General features: G+C 38.3%; 1 protein-coding gene across 1 annotated transcript; it reads left to right on the plus strand.

Moving 5' to 3' along the window:
- The first annotated feature begins 107 nt into the window (after window positions 1-107).
- qdpra (quinoid dihydropteridine reductase a) lies at window positions 108-14,966 on the plus strand. Its single transcript, XM_082506212.1, has 8 exons — window positions 108-192; window positions 3,829-4,103; window positions 4,188-4,280; window positions 5,094-5,190; window positions 5,958-6,098; window positions 9,787-9,895; window positions 11,908-11,991; window positions 13,878-14,966. The coding sequence occupies exons 1-8, from the start codon at window positions 129-131 to the stop codon at window positions 13,978-13,980; spliced, it is 966 nt and encodes a 321-aa protein (XP_082362338.1). The 5' UTR covers window positions 108-128; the 3' UTR covers window positions 13,981-14,966.
- Window positions 14,967-15,788: the final 822 nt, after the last annotated feature.

Genomic DNA, 15,788 nt, shown 5'->3' on the forward strand with positions numbered 1-15,788 from the left:
GTATGCAACTTGCTGACCCTATGTTAGATTTGCAAGAAAGCTTGTTTATTTTTTTTGAGTTATTTCTGATGATATATTTGTTCTGTTCTTAAAACCAACAGGATTGTGGCTGACTGAATGGTGCTAAAATGAACGTATACACCATAACAGAGCATCTAAGTAATATAACAGGCACTGGAAAAGAATCAAAAGGTAAACATTAAAGATTATGTTACTTACACATTGTTGCCAGCTTTGGCCAATTACCATATGTTGCTAACGCAGGACTTTAACACCACTGTGTTAAGGCAATTACAACACCTACTGTGTTGTAATTGCCTGGTAGTCATTAAGTTAAGGCAGATAACATAAAAGACACTGTGGGTATATTAAACTTGCTTAGTAGTTCAGGCCCAAGGACAGACATCATTAAAGTTTAAAAGAAAAAGTTGCCATTTCATTCATTTTGGAGTTCAATTCTTATTCAGTTTTATTTATACAGCGCCCAATCACAACACCAGTCGCCTCAAGGCACAAGAGTTCTGGTCTTATTTGTCTTCCCAGTGCCGTAGTTTTTCCCCTACTCCTGTCCTTGCTCTGAAACTAGCAGCCTATCAGTTATCATCTCTCCTCTCTGGACAAGCACCACCACTGCCCCAATAAACCCCATTCTGCAACAGCAGTTGCTGCTGTTGTCATTACTGTGTCCACTTCATGCCATGAGATACCAAGCTGCTGACAAATACTCAACCTGGCACAGGTTCCTTTGATGCAGCTCTAATTCTGTTTGTTTGTCGAATGTTGGGAAGCTGCAGGATTTCTTTTTCAGGTCTGAACTAACCAGATACTGGGTCATAATTATCATGTGTTCTTTTGTATCAGCCAGCTATTGAACTTGGTCAGCCTCACTGACTCCCATCACCCACACAGTTTCTCCTCATCTCACATTGTAGGAGATGTGTGGGTGTGCATGTTTGTTTTAATATATTTTCTCTGGAGAGAGGAAGACAGGCAGGAAAGGAAGGTGTAATTCGTTTGTTTGCAACACTGGAAAGGTGTGTATTTGCTTCTCTAACCCTCTTTTTCCTGTGTGTGTGTGTGTGTGTGTGTGTGTGTGTGTGTGTGTGTGTGTGTGTGTCTTCACACACACACCTATGTCAGACTAGACAAACCAAGCACTTATTCCCAGTAGCAGAGGTGTGTGTCATATCAAGGTGAAGTGACAGATCGGGGCTTCACTAGGGCCATCTTGTTTGTATAATTCATGAGAGGCAGGGATGTCTCGTTGGCATGCCGCTTTGGCTCAGCACAGGCAGCACAGCAGCAACTAATGGAAAGACAGAGCTCAGTCCTATGTTGTAAACCTTGTAGCCTTATAGCAGCACCTAGTGCTCACTATATAAAATTTAATGGTTTAAGAGATCTGCAACATTTGCAAGTTTTTTTCTATTATACAATTTAGTGAAAATGATGCTATTTTTTTTTCAAATGCAAAATATAAAAACATCAGCCTTTAATTGTTTCTCCCCCTTGTAACGTATCTGAAATTACTGCATTAATTTTATACAGAAAATGGAAATTACCAAAATTTTAGCATTATAGGTGAATTCACGCAGAACTGCATTACTGCACACTAGGCTTGCCTGTAATATATTCATGTATGATAAAACTCAGTAGACATTTACTTTTCCTTAATGAAAACCTATTCTAAGAGCAGCCTGGGCTATTAGATTACTTAAGCACTTGTCATTTAAAAACATCTTTGTGTCCATTATAGCTTTTGGGCACTGACATTTTCAAGCTTCAGACAAGATGAATCACTCTGTCCAACTAAGATTTTGCTATGAAGATAAAGATTAAGATGTGTATTTTTTTCTTTTTTTCTTTTTTTTTTTTACAAATAATCCAAACCATCTAACAACATTTTCACTTTTAACCTTGTGTGATAGACAAACTGTAGAAAAGACTTTTAAAAGTGGTTTTTGAAGCCTTGGGTTTGGTATTTTGGCCATCTAGTTTTTTCAAACCAGACGTGAACATTTTTCTACAATAAAACTCAAACAATGAGACTTGAAAGTAAAATCCCATTCATATTCTCCATAGGGATTTTGGTTAAGGGCACCAATGTTGCGACTATCTAGCGTAGACTCACTATGAGCTATGAAATTTTGAAATAATGCTATGTGTGCCTGTATAGTAAAAAAACAAAGTCTTTATGTTTTTACCCTTTTCTGAACAAAAACATGTTTTATTTACACACAATGTCAAGGACAACAGCTATTCTGTTCTACCTTTTATGGCTTGCCATGTACATGTAAATAGTTTTATTGGTTACTAAGAACAGAGCTTTTGAAAATCATCTTTTTCTCTTTTTTGACACCAGAATCTCTGCTGTTGCATGCACTCTGTTGTTACTGGCTGCTGATTGGCTAACATTTCTTTACAGTTAAGGTTATATCACCACCTTTTTCCTTCTTTTTCTTTCCTTTTCTTTTCTCTTTTGCATCTTCATTGAGACAGAGATTTTTCAAATTCTAAAGAGAAAATCTCCATTTAAAACTCCCATGTGAATGTGAATGTAGTCTTTTTACAAGCAACTGCTTCATTTGGTGCAGCTATACAGTTAACCTTTTAGCATTTAAATAAGCGAGCTTTTAAAAATTCAGCCACACTCTTCTGTAATTATAAAACATGTAGCATTTGTTAATTTCCCAAAAAACAAAACAAACCTCCCAAACACAGTATTTGATTGTAGACTCACTGTAAAATAAACAAAGAACAAAAAAACAAAACAGAAAAAACCCAATGTCTATAGCTATAGTAGATAGCGGAAAAACAGCCACTTTTTTTTCACTTAATTGTTTAAGTGATAGTTAATTACTTTGGTGTCGTATATATGGTAACAGGGTTGGGGAAAGAAGTCTGTCTCAACTGGAAAAGCTATAAATCTTGTGAAAATATAGTTAAAAGATCAAAATCTACACACTTAGTGGGCCAGATTAGAGTCTTTAATAGGCCATTTATGTCCCCCGGGCCTTGTGTTTGACACTTGTCCTCTAGAACGTCACCTGCTGGGTTCTGGACTAACATTTTGAACTCTCAGTGTTAGCTTTTTGTCCATAAAAAGGAACCACATTTGAAGACAGGGAGATTTAGCAAGGTGCATCCAGAAACTGTATGTTTTCATCCAGAGTCACTGGGTTCAATGGTAAGACACACACTTGCTAATTATTGCCAAATGACAAAGTCATATGATGATGCATGTACCCGCTGTGGTGTGACCCATCGAGTTTTCAAGTCCCTGATATGAAGCCACATGTTCATTCACTAACGTTTTTCCAGCGAGTAAGCCTAAAAAGTGTTTTGTAAAGTGTTTGATTAGGTAAAAGAACAACAAGTCAGACAACAACAAGGCCATTTTTTCATAGAGTTCAAACAGAATCCTTTTAGCAGCCTTTCACCTGCCGTCGGCCGTTAAAACAGCTCAGGTTTAAGGCACTTCTGCCTTGAATTCAATTTTAAAACCTAAATCTAAATCCATCGTTCATAATAATAATATTTTTAAAAGACTTTTGCTCACAAAAATGCACCAACAGCAGATGGTCAGGTTCTGTTCAGTAACTCAAATTAGCAGAGAGTTACCAGGTACAGCTTCCTATCCTTGGAGGACAAACTTTTACCTGTAACATAAGCATGTTATTTTTTAAAGTCATTATTATTATTAAGTTTTCTATACTCCTTTTCAGTGTATTGGCATTGACCACGTGCTTTTTATTGCTGTAAAGTTTGGCTGTGGGAATTGACTCGCTCTCCAGTGCCTATTTCAAGAACTGCAATTTTTGGTTTCAGCTCTCAGCTTGTTTCGCTTCAGGATTCACTTTGGAGTGGGTGATTTCCTACAGTCGTTGAACGCAGCATTAGTTCAACCAACTTGTTGCTCATTCAGAGAAACGCCTCCTATTCCTCCTCCTTCTGCTCTTCTAAGCTCAATCCCTGCAGCTCTCTCGCTCTCACTCCTGACGGGTAACTGGAGCGTGAACATGGCTGCTAACCGGGTGATCATTTACGGTGGGAGAGGCGCTCTGGGCTCAAAGTGTGTCGAGTATTTCAAATCTAAAGGATGGGTGAGTGGTGACAGCTAACGCTAGCATGCTAGCACTGATAAACGGTGAGCTAACTATATTTCTCTTTCTCTGTGCACTAAATAGTGGGTCGCCAGCATCGACATGGTTGCAAATGAAGAGGCTAATGAAAACGTGATCGTGAAGATGACGGAGTCTTTCACCGAGCAAGCAGGACAGGTGCTCTGCAGATCTTTCTGACTCATCAGTGCAAAAACTGAAGCGTTAACAGACAGGAGTAGGGCTGTTACTGCGACAGCTAAAGTCAGACTTTTCATATGACTTTGGTATAACTCTAATGACATTTGTTTGTTGTTTTTTAAATTTATTATTGTTATTTTTATTATTATTACAACTATTTGCATTGTTCAGTAATAGTAGAGTTGCTAAAATGTGTGTAAGCTAATGCTGCGTTCAGGTCAACTGAGAAAGTGGGGATTTCGGTTTTTGTAGTAGAGAGGTTATGATAGAGTCAGATTACTGTGATGATTTTTTTTTCTTATTTGTTTAGGCAGCATTAATGGTTATCTAAACTGTACTTCTTTTTCTTGAACCCCTTAGTAGCTTTTATAGTTCAAATCTGTTCATTGAGAGCGTCTAAGGGTAGAGAGGTATAAAAACCCAAGGTAGGTAAAACTATTAAAGCTGATCTGAGCGGTCTTATTTGACACACAGAAATATATTTATCATTTGATGCATCTCTTTTTGCCCATTTTATGTGACCTTGATAAAAATCGGTAGCATCCTTTCTCTCTGTATAATTGCTTTTGGTAAGATATTTTTTGCACTTTATAAAATGAAAAGTGTGTTTTTAGAAATCTAACAGTACACTGACTGAGTGAGGATAATTTCTACAGCTATCCTCCTTTGTTTGTTTACCAGAACAAACACTCTCCAGCTGATGCTTAGTTGACATTTAAATGCCATTCAGCTCGTGCGTCTGCCCAGTGGCTTTATGTCATTGTGTTAGCAGTTAGCTCTCATTTTGTGCAGGTGACGGCAGATGTGGCCCAGTTGCTAGGGGAACAGAAAGTGGATGCCATCTTGTGCGCGGCGGGAGGATGGGCGGGAGGAAACTGTAGTTCCAAAGGTCAGAGTTCAACCTTTTTTTTTTATTATTATTTGTTTTGGTGTTAATAATCAGCCAGCTTTCCTGCAGTCTCCCATGCATAATTGTGAACTTGAAAACAATTTGCTTTGTAATTAAATAAAGTCTAAGGGATATTTGTGATTAGACTTTTTCTTGAATCTCATTTACTTAGAAGTGTTTAAATCTTGTTCTGCGGGGCCAAAAGCTTGCCAGATTTTTGTTCTGCCAGTTAGCTTTTTGGTATTTATTCCATAGCTGTACCTGGCAGCAAAGGGAAAGCAGCAGTTCTCTTGAAGTGCCAGAATTGATGTGCACTGTGCAGCTAATAAGAATTTTGTGGTTGCCGCAAATTCAGCCATTTCAAACATTTGGAGGACAAGGCACTCGCTTTCTGGCAAAGATGAAAAGGCTGGCATTATTGAAGCTACTCAAAACAGCTGGTCTACCCGGCTCAGATTAACAACTTAGTGTATTAAATCTTTACAAATACCAGTGTTTATAAACAGCAATTCGCCATTTAATAGATGAGTTACGTGCCAGCAATGATTTTTGGCAATGAAGGGTTATCAGGCAGTCTGGTAAGACTTCAGGACGTTTCTGGTCCAAGTCAAGAAATAATCTGACACAGTAATCCTGTAAAAATGGTAATTTGATCTTTTTTAATCAAGTTTTTGTACAGATCAAACAAACCTTTTAGAGGTACTCGTAGCTTTCGGCACTGCTTTGAAGAGCCAGTCTAAGATGTTGTTCTCTGTATTCTCCTACAGACTTGTACAAAAATAGTGATTTGATGTGGAAACAGAGCGTGTGGACCTCAACCATCTCCAGCCACCTTGCTGCCTTGCACCTAAAAACAGGTGGACTGCTGACTCTGGCTGGAGCTAAAGCAGCCCAGTCAGGCACTGGAGGTGAGGCACACAGTTTTTGTTGCGTGTTTACTGTTCTCATCATAGCGAACTGATGGCCCGCTCCTCAGGGTTACAGACTTTGACCAGGGTAATTGACACACTGATCAGAGGCGCACCTGCTCACAGCAGTGTGTGCGATTGGGGGCGAAATGTGTCGATAACATTGATCCAAGAAGCAAGACAGAATCGCTGATGAGCTCTGCGGCAGCAGTGGTGCTCACTGGTTAGTGAGTCTGTTTCACAAACAAAAAGTAATTGGTTTGATTGCCAAAACAGCATGTTTGTCTACTACAAACCTTCCCCTGTATTGTTGAGCAATCGACTCAACCGTGACCTGCTTAATCGTTTTAAGATATCTGGGGCAAGAGTGAATAAATAAAAAAATAAGGTTAATGAAAGTAGATAAATTAGACCAAAAGTAAATTTAAATTTAATTTTTTCCAAAAAAATGGGAAATGGGTGTAGTGATTTATTGAAATGTGCAAATTTGGATTAATCGCTCCATACAACATGTTTTCACTGCAGTTCTTTTTGTAATCTGGCAAACCTTAGCTGTTTCTCGCCATTTGCCTTCCTTCACGAATAATATCTTCTTGACATCCAGCCTTCTACTGAAACAATTTCTCATGAGGCTTCAGTGAGGAGTAGATGGATTCATTGAAGGGCTAGATGCATTCTTCAGTTCCTGTGTCAGGTTTTTCAGGGATTTTTTTTTTCCTGCTTCTTAATGATATGACTGTCAGACCCTGTTCAGATGCTGTAGGTAGTATTTAAGATGTACCACTCCTGTGTTTTGGTTAATAGTTCTTCAGCATTCATCTTGTTGGTGCAAAATCACATTTTATATCTGTGAAACTGTGATATCTTTGGCTTTGTTTTTGTATATTAAATTAATGAAATTAGAACAAATTAAGTTTGTTTTTTGCGACAGGGTGCTAGGAACAAAGTGTCTAAAATTAACGATTTTATGCCTAAGTGTTTATTTACATACTAGAACAGGCCGTCCATGGGGTTGTTTAATACTCAGCCATTTAAACAACCAATTAAGACAGAGTCCAAAGAAATCACTTTATTCAACTTAATTAATTAAAGTCTACATCTATGATTAATTGGTATAGTCAAATACTTTGTTAGTTGCAGCCTTGTTACCATGTGATACTGGTCCAGCTCTTCAGCTCATGTAGTGTCCATAAAGGCTTAAATCCAGGGCCATGTGATTTGTAAAAACCCCTCCTGTGACCAAGCTGGCCATGTGATGGGCTATGATCCAATTCTACAGCTACACAAAGCCCTGGCTCAGCAGCCCACACAGAGCCGAAGAGCTCATTGGCTGCCGGCTTAGGAAGACAGTGACTCAGCAGTTGTTGGTCCTCACACAATGTCCCCATGCAGTGTTCTAACTTATCAGACTAAAGCATTTTAGTTGTTCTCTGTAGTGCAAGCACTTAGGTAGAGCTCTGCATAGTAAACATGTGGGGAAAAAAATCTTCAAATTCTAAATAAACACAAGGCAATAACAAGTACCAAATGTTAAGAAATGTAACAAACTGGTTTAAGAGGCACCTACACTCATCCTTTTTTTTTTTTTTTTTTTTTTTTTTTTTTGAGTGCTTTGATCAAACAAGATGAGTGGAGAGTTAATAAGCCAAATCCAGATCATCTATGAAGAGGAAACAGGAAAGGATATTAGGATGAGTAATTGTACTGACTTTGACTTTGTTGTTGTTCATCAAAGTTTAATGGATGAAAAGGCTGTTAAATGCTGCAGGTGTGTGAGCTAACAGACCAAATGAAGGGAATCGTTTAATACACTGAAAATGTACGTTGATTTTGGGTTGGCCAAATGTTTAAAGTAGTTAAAAGTTTTTGTCATACTCGTTGTCTTTCAGAGGGATTTACGATGCAGCAGATTTTACAAACCCAGGCTTTCTTTGTGTTTGCTGTCTTGACAAAACCTAAAACCCAGTCAGAGATAACGGGCATGACCCTCATAACAGGGACCACAAAAAAATATGCATTTTCTGCATCATCTACATGAAAATTCCCTTTTTGTACATTTCCAGTTTGTGTAGTTACAGAAATGCATTCTGTAACTTTACTTTAGAGCTTCATTTTGGTGGTGTTAGTAAGGTCCAACATGTGTAAAGTGTTTTCCTTCAGTAAAGAATATATACTGCATTTGGGGCAAGTTGTGAAAAGAAACTAAAAATGTGGCACTTTCGGCCAATTTCAACCCAAAACTTGGTAAAAAAAAAAAAACCTGCTCACGACTTGGTTCTGTGTTCAGCGTAAGTTACCAAAGTTGGGTTTAGGCTCAACATACCCCAGTAGCACATCAATCTTGTTTCTTAGCTTCTTTCTCTGAGGAGCAAACCCAATTTACTAGAAATCTGAAAGAAAAAACAAAAAGCCAGCAGGTGAAGAAAAGGTTGGAAATTTTATGACTGCCCTTTTTGAGAATTTGACCCCACAGTTAAGCTTAAGAGCAGAGTTTGAACCCCAGACAGTTCAAAAGGAATGCAGAGCTCTTTGCTTGGCCTCGTGAAATTTTCATGGTTTGTGATTATCCTCCCAGATATGCAACTTGTAGCCTTTTAAATTCCTTGGAGAACTCCATTCTGGCCTCATTTAACATTCACTAGATGATAAGTCAGTAGTCAAAGCAGTCTCTCATACAGAACAGAGATGAAGACACTATGAAGAGACTTCCAGTGGATGCAGTGGTAATCCTAGAGTCAGTATATAACTGGAAAAACCTTAGTTGGCACCTATTGCATTTGTTTTTCTGCAACCAGTTGCAGCTGCTGTTAGATAGAATCACTAAATTATCAGCATGAGATTTGGAGTTTAATCATTTGGTAACTATTGAGTGTGTCTGTTACAAGACTAAATAATTAAGCTTAGTTATTGAAGAATAAAGCAGATGAGAGAGGTGATCAGCATGATGGCGCAGCGGTTATCAAACGTCTAATGCAAACTATAACAACTCAAAATTGCAAATTCGCAACATGTTTTGGAACTATTATATTGCAGATAATAATGTGAGTCTGCATAGTGTAAATTCTATTTTTTCCCTTCTTTCCAAAATGTTTTCAGGTGAATGTATATGTATTCATGCAACAGAGCCAGAAATCAGATTTTTGTTTTTTAATGATGGGCTGAACATGTCTGGTTGTCTAAATTCGCATTCTAATCTGGTCAGTATACAGTGAGTGGATGCATTTGCAAGACTGGTATTCCTTACTAGTGTTTGCTCTTGCAGGAAAAACAAAAGCTTGAGAGCAAAGTCATGCCACCACCCCTCGTTTCTATTGGTTGGGGATTTATAAGCCTCTCATAAGATCATTTAGGGGGAAGAGACGCTTACTGTTTCCAGATGCTGAAGAGTCAGAAAATTCGTTCTCCCAGGCTGGGCTCATGTACAGATTCAGTATGCAAGTAAGCAGACTGTCAAGCCTTAAGTCGATATTAACATTTACAAACCATGTAAAAGACAGGGAAGCATTTGAAAGTCTCAAGATGTTCCTCACATAGATTCACAGACGTCTGGTCTGTCCACTTGACCCCTCTCAACAAATCAGTACCGTCCACTTTCTGTGTAACGATTATATTGTGTTGTGCGTTGCCTTTTGCAAGCTGAATTTTCTCCAGGATACTAAAATAATAATGTTTCCACTGCAACCCCCAGGCATGATAGGATATGGCATGGCCAAAGCAGCCGTCCACCAGCTGTGTCAGAGTCTCGCAGCAAAAAACAGTGGGATGCCTGCCGACACTGCTGCTGTCGCTATACTACCGTGAGTACTGAAATAAAACACAATCAAGGTGTACAAAAGCAGCTCTAGCATGTGCTGTCCTTAAAGGAACAATCAACAAAAAGTCTTCTCTGCTAGATTAAAACTAGAAAAGTCTATTGCTCTCTTCTCACCCTCAGATTAGATTAGTTGTATTTACAGCAGATACAACTGGAAAGCCAGACTTACAGGAAACAAAGTTATCAGTATTGAATAATTAAAAGCAGTCCTTACCAACTTTCATCCCCAGTCTGTTTTTCAAAGATTTTAAAACTTAGTCGAGATGATCCTGAGCACACTTTATGTGTAAAATCTCTGGTTTATCCCTGCTAGCAAAAAGCAACAAACTGAAGCTAATAGAATTTAATAGCTTTATATGGCCTAGCATGATTTTATTAACCTTTTAAAATAAGAAGCTACAATAGTTTTTAATATATTTTTAAGCTTTTTTGACTGTACAATTCACACAAATGTGTTTTCCTCAAAACACAAGTTGCTCTTTTTATTATGAGAAAACAAGTGGCTTTAATTATATTATACAGTTACTGTTCATTACTGTGTGTAGTGAGTTTGTAATTAGAATTTAAATGGAAATGAAAAGGGAAACGTGGCTCCCTGGGTTTTACTCAGAAATAAATCTTACACTTGCATGTCTTACATGTCTTCTTTTTCCACACTGGGTTTTACCAAGGAATTGTCTGCAGGTGCCTCTGCACTCCTGTTCGTCCTGCTGACATGGACTAACCTTTCAGATCCCACCTGAATTGTTTTTATGGGGTAAAAATAGTTGATTTTATGGTAACACAGAAACCCCTAGATTTCCTGTATTAGCAAAAGCATGTACTGTATGTTATGACAAAAAAGATTTTTTTTTTCCTTGGATAGTGTGCTGGTGTTCCGCTTGCAGGGTAATACTGTATATTGCTTCTTCTAGTGTGTTTTTAATATTTTTAGGGAACAGATTTGTCTCTAATCCATATCCAGCAGCAGACTTTTATTAATAAAACAGGACTGACAAACCGGTAGGATGAATTCAAGTCATTTTTTTGTGCTACAGACGCAGGTTTAAAAATGTGTTCTGTATTCACCATAACATAAAAGTCATGTATAGAGCTGCTTTAAATACACCAGCACGGCAAGCAGTCGGTGAAAGGACTGAAGATGAAAGCTATAAAATTAGCTGTGCCACGTATTCTTTGTTATGTTGGATAGATAAGTACGAGGTGAGGATAAGATGCAGGAATAAAAGATGAATAAGGGTGCCCGTTCCACGCGGTGGATCTGCACATGAATGCTTTAGATGAATGACACACAGCTGTATTTGCATCATTGCGCTCTCTCTTTAGTTATTGGATATAAAAGCAGCTTTTGCACTGTCATCATGAGAAGAAAGAAATGTCTTGTTAGGGGGTGTATCCACCCCTCGCGCTCTGTTTGGCTGCATTTTCCTCCAGTATGGGGCCAGGCTGCCTCTCCAGCATTCTGTCACATCTGTTTAACATTAGCCCCATGACTTGCATTTCTGCTGCATGCAGGTCTCTGATGCTGTGGCACCACCATATAGTAACCCGAACATTTCTGCAAAGCACAGTATAGAATAAAAATGTTGTTTACCCATTGTATGGCTTTTGCAGGAATACACAGTCTGACAATACAGGATTGCCCTGGCAGATGATAACACGCCCAATGCAAATGTCCTCACTCAAGCACATAAACTGCAAGCCTTATTGTCTGAGCGATGGCTGTTTCAAGTTTAAAATAAGCCTCCTGTGCCTTTTGCCATAATTCCTAAACATTTTTTTTCTTTAAGCTGAATGTTGATGTCTAACTTATACGGAATAATCGATTTTCCTGTAAAATGCAGTTTTAGTATGCTTATAAAATGACTTCAACCCCTCAGAAACTGCATGTGATATATAGTATGTGTGGAGATGCTGCAGTCTGCACACTCTGCTTCCTCTGTGCTGCTCAGACGCAGCTACTCACCCTGATTGTCATCTGGCTTCATTTGGCAGCGTTACCTTGGATACGCCGATGAACAGGAAGTTCATGCCTAAAGCAGATTTCAGTACCTGGACACCGCTGGAGTATATTGCAGAGTGAGTGCCAAAGCAGTCTTTTTCTCTTCTTTGTTTTTATTTAGATTGGGGGTGTGTGTATATGTTTTTATCAATTTTCAAATGGTGAAATGTTCAAGATGTTCAGTTTTATAGGAGCCCTATTATGCAAAATTCCAACTGCACTCTATTAGGGCATTCACATTTTAAATTAATATACTTCTTAAATGCTTTGATATCGTTCAACTGCTGTACAGCTCCTCTGCGTGTTTCTGTTCACAACGGCCCCCCTGCTGACTCTCAATTGTTCACACTGTTATTAAGATGGTGTGGGCAAAGAAACAGAATTTCTTTCTGATTGTTCAGCATTGGACTAAGAAGCTCTTTGATTCTCAGGGACTGACACCGTAATCGTCACATTTACCTTTGATGCTTGGGATCACAGAAACACTTCCAGCTATCAAACTACGTTACATTAAAGTGACTGGAAATACCTGAGGATGTCTAATTATGCACAAGAATGAGGAGGCATGAACACAGAATACAAAGTGTTTTGCAAGTAGCTGCTTAAAAAATCTGTTAGGACAGATTTGTTTTGTTTATATGTATATTATGTATTCTGACATCTTCATGAACTGGAATTGGTTTCTTTTGAGGATCTGAAGGTTTGGCTGCATATGAATATCATTAACCCAAAAAGAAATAAAATTTAAAATATAGAATTGCACCACAAGATGGCAAAATAGACTTCTTCTGGGGGGTTTTAAACAGCAATGAGACAATTAAACTTCTATTAACAAATAGAACTTTGAGCTACATGAGCCACTCTGCCTTTACTTAAAGCTTTGATAAATTTGTTAATTTCTTTTAATCCTTGGTGTACAACTGAATGAATGCTTTGGCTTTGGCTGCGTTTATGTCTGTGTCGGCCAGGGAAGATTAGATGGGATTTGATCCACTTTGATAATCCCGTAGGAAACAGATGAGGGTCTGGAGACAGAAATAGAAACGGTCTATGTGACCCGAAATTAATGAAGGTGGCGGTTAGTTTGTTTTAGCACCTATTGTTATTCTGTGCTTACCTTTCTGGCCACTGTTCATCTATTAAACCAAACTGATTTCCAGTATAAGCTATTTTTACTTAGATTTTATGTTACTGTTTTAAGTTAACAGACTAGCTCACGTGGTATTTGAAGGCATCTTTGGTGTTGAGTTACCGGTTTATTTAACTAAAAAAAAACCCACAAATTTAGGTATGCTGATCAGTTATTTGGCGTGTAACGGGGGATAAACGGAAAGAGTTGTAAATGTATGCAAAGAATAAGGTTACAACTACAGACAGTATATTAAAGAAAAATATAGCTTTGACATCGACCACTGATCAGCGATATCCTGTAATGAAGCTCTAAGCTGACTGTTTTCAACATAAGATGCACATGTATTGAGCGAGTGGCAGATCTGAGTGAGAAACTAACTCTGTGACCATTGCGTTGTATTTAACTGCAGTTAACAGTAGGGCTGCCACGATTAGTCGACTAGTCACGATTACGTCGACTATCAAAATAATCGTTTGTGGCAGCCCTAGTTAACAGTACCATTTTAGGCTGTGAATTTGCAGTCATAGAGCAGGATGTCGCCCAGGGAATAAAACCAGCCCACCAGAGGGAAAGCAAAAGAGAACTGACGCTGCCAGCATCTTATAAAACAATCAGGGGAATATGATTGAGGTGTGGCTCATCTTCCAGACACATCTGTGCCTCCTTGACTCCAACAAATAAACTGGAAAAAGCAAACACACTTACTAAGAACCAAAAGGTTCAGCACATTGTACATATATAATATATATAAGAATGAACATGAAAAGGTATTGAAGGTTTTATTCAACTACTCAAAAAGTTCTTCCTCCTTTCTTTTTTTTCCCTCCTCAGAATGTTCTTCAGCTGGGCCACCGGGGTGAACCGACCATCTTCAGGAAGCCTCATGGAGCTGGTGACCTCCGGAGGCGAAACCCAGGCTGTTGCTGCTCAGTAGAGGACAGAGCAGGTGGGGGGTGGGGGTTAGTAGGGAGGAAGCGATAAAGATGGATGGAAACGGATACAGAGGCTTGAGGAGAGAAGGGTGAGAGATAGATGGAAGGAGTGATGAGGTGTAGAGGTGAAGAACAGAGCTGGAGACAGAGAGGAGCTAAATAAAATGGGTAGGTGGAGCAGAGATGACCAGATGGGTTTGTTTTGGAGGAGGGGGGCTTTCTTTGCAAATACAGCCTCACAGCGCCATCTAGCTGTCAATCATTGTAACTATCTGACTGTAACAGCCAATCCAACTTTGTTCAATCTCTAGTAACTGAAATATTCTTCACGGATGGACCATCAAGGCTTACCTAGCATATTTGATTTAATCTCACTGAACAGTGATGTGAAATTGTGGTAACTGAACATTCAGAGTAAACAGTGTTATAAATATTTTAGGCTCATTTCATCGGATGCAAACAAGAGGTAATAAAATATACTAATGTAGCTTTAAACTCAAACTAAAGTGATGTCCTTCCATTTCATTGTCATAACATTTTTAATACGGGTAATTGCTGAAAATTAATGAGCAGTGGCTTATCTACCCTGTGGTTTTTTTTGTTTTTTACCACATTTTAAAGTTCATTCTTCTGAAAAGCACATTGGAAACTTCATAATCACCTACATTAGCCATAGCAGTTCCCTCTAAAATGTAACATGTGACAGTGACCAGTGAAATGTGTGAGCTCCGTAGACCTTTTTAGTTTCCACTGTTTAGGTCCTCTACCACTGCGGAAACTCAGTCAAAGAAAGCCGCTGTCTTCTCTCAAACGGACAATAACGCTTTAAAGTGGAGTGGCCTTATTTGCTTTTTGTATGTAGCTATCAAGTCAAAGTGTCCTTGCCGTCTGCAGTATGAAAAAGGTGCTCTGTTCCTGTTGTGGGTTTTCTGAGTCATGTGTTGTAACTGTCAATATTCACATTAAATCAATCCAAAAAAAAATGTCATCCTGTTTGAAAACAGCAGTTGAAGTTTAAGATGCTTTGGTGTTTGTAAAATTATATATATATATATATTTTTTTTTTTTTAAATCTAGTGAGACACAAATAATAAAGCTCATGTTGCAATAATTACAGTTGATACTGTATTTTCAGATGTGAGGCCCACTCGAGTAGTTTCACAGTAGTTTCTCTGGTTCTTTGTCTTATCAGTTACAGATATATAGACTTTCGCATCCTGCCCTAAAGTCATATGTGAGTGTAACGTGTTTGGCAGAAAAGAGACAAGTTAGAGTAAAAAAATAATTTACTTGATTTCTTTCCTTCAAGTAGCTGTGGATTATTTTTTAAGTGACATTTGGTAAGATAAGGTAAGCTATACACCACTCTTCACAGATCTGGGGAAACTCATTAGTGATAAAAGTCTAAAATAAATTGTTTGGCTTTTAATTAGTGGGGAACTTCTTAAAAAAAAAAAGAAGAAGAAAAGAAGATAATAGAGTTATTGGTGTCCCTCAAACCAGTGGCACTCATGTATGGGGAATAATTGTAGCAAAGAAAATTAAAAACAATGCCCAAAAACCTTCCACTAAATGAATCTATGCAAGGCTTTCGTGGTAGGTTTAGAAAAGTACCAAAAAGCCTTTATTTTAGCGAGTGAGCATGTATCGGGCCTTCTTAGAAGTGTGCAAACACAGTGGTGAACAAACGTATTGAAATGTAACAAAAACAAAACAGAAATATTGTAAAAATCTGCCAAAAACTTGTTTAAAACTAACAGTTATATTAATATGTATTATGTCATAAACCACAAACTTTATTCATTTCAAA

Source organism: Aulonocara stuartgranti (assembly GCF_965226115.1).
Source record: "Aulonocara stuartgranti genome assembly, chromosome: 2".
In the NCBI taxonomy this organism is placed as follows: Eukaryota; Metazoa; Chordata; class Actinopteri; order Cichliformes; family Cichlidae; genus Aulonocara; species Aulonocara stuartgranti.

What these genes read in the sequence shown, in the direction of transcription:
- qdpra (XM_082506212.1), top strand. Translation starts at nt 129, where the DNA reads ATGAACGTATACACCATAACAGAGCATCTAAGTAATATAACAGGCACT. An exon ending in CACTGGAAAAGAATCAAAAG is followed by an intron (nt 193 to 3,828) that starts GTAAACATTAAA and finishes TTTTGGTTTCAG; the next exon opens with CTCTCAGCTTGTTTCGCTTC. An exon ending in AGGAAACTGTAGTTCCAAAG is followed by an intron (nt 5,191 to 5,957) that starts GTCAGAGTTCAA and finishes ATTCTCCTACAG; the next exon opens with ACTTGTACAAAAATAGTGAT.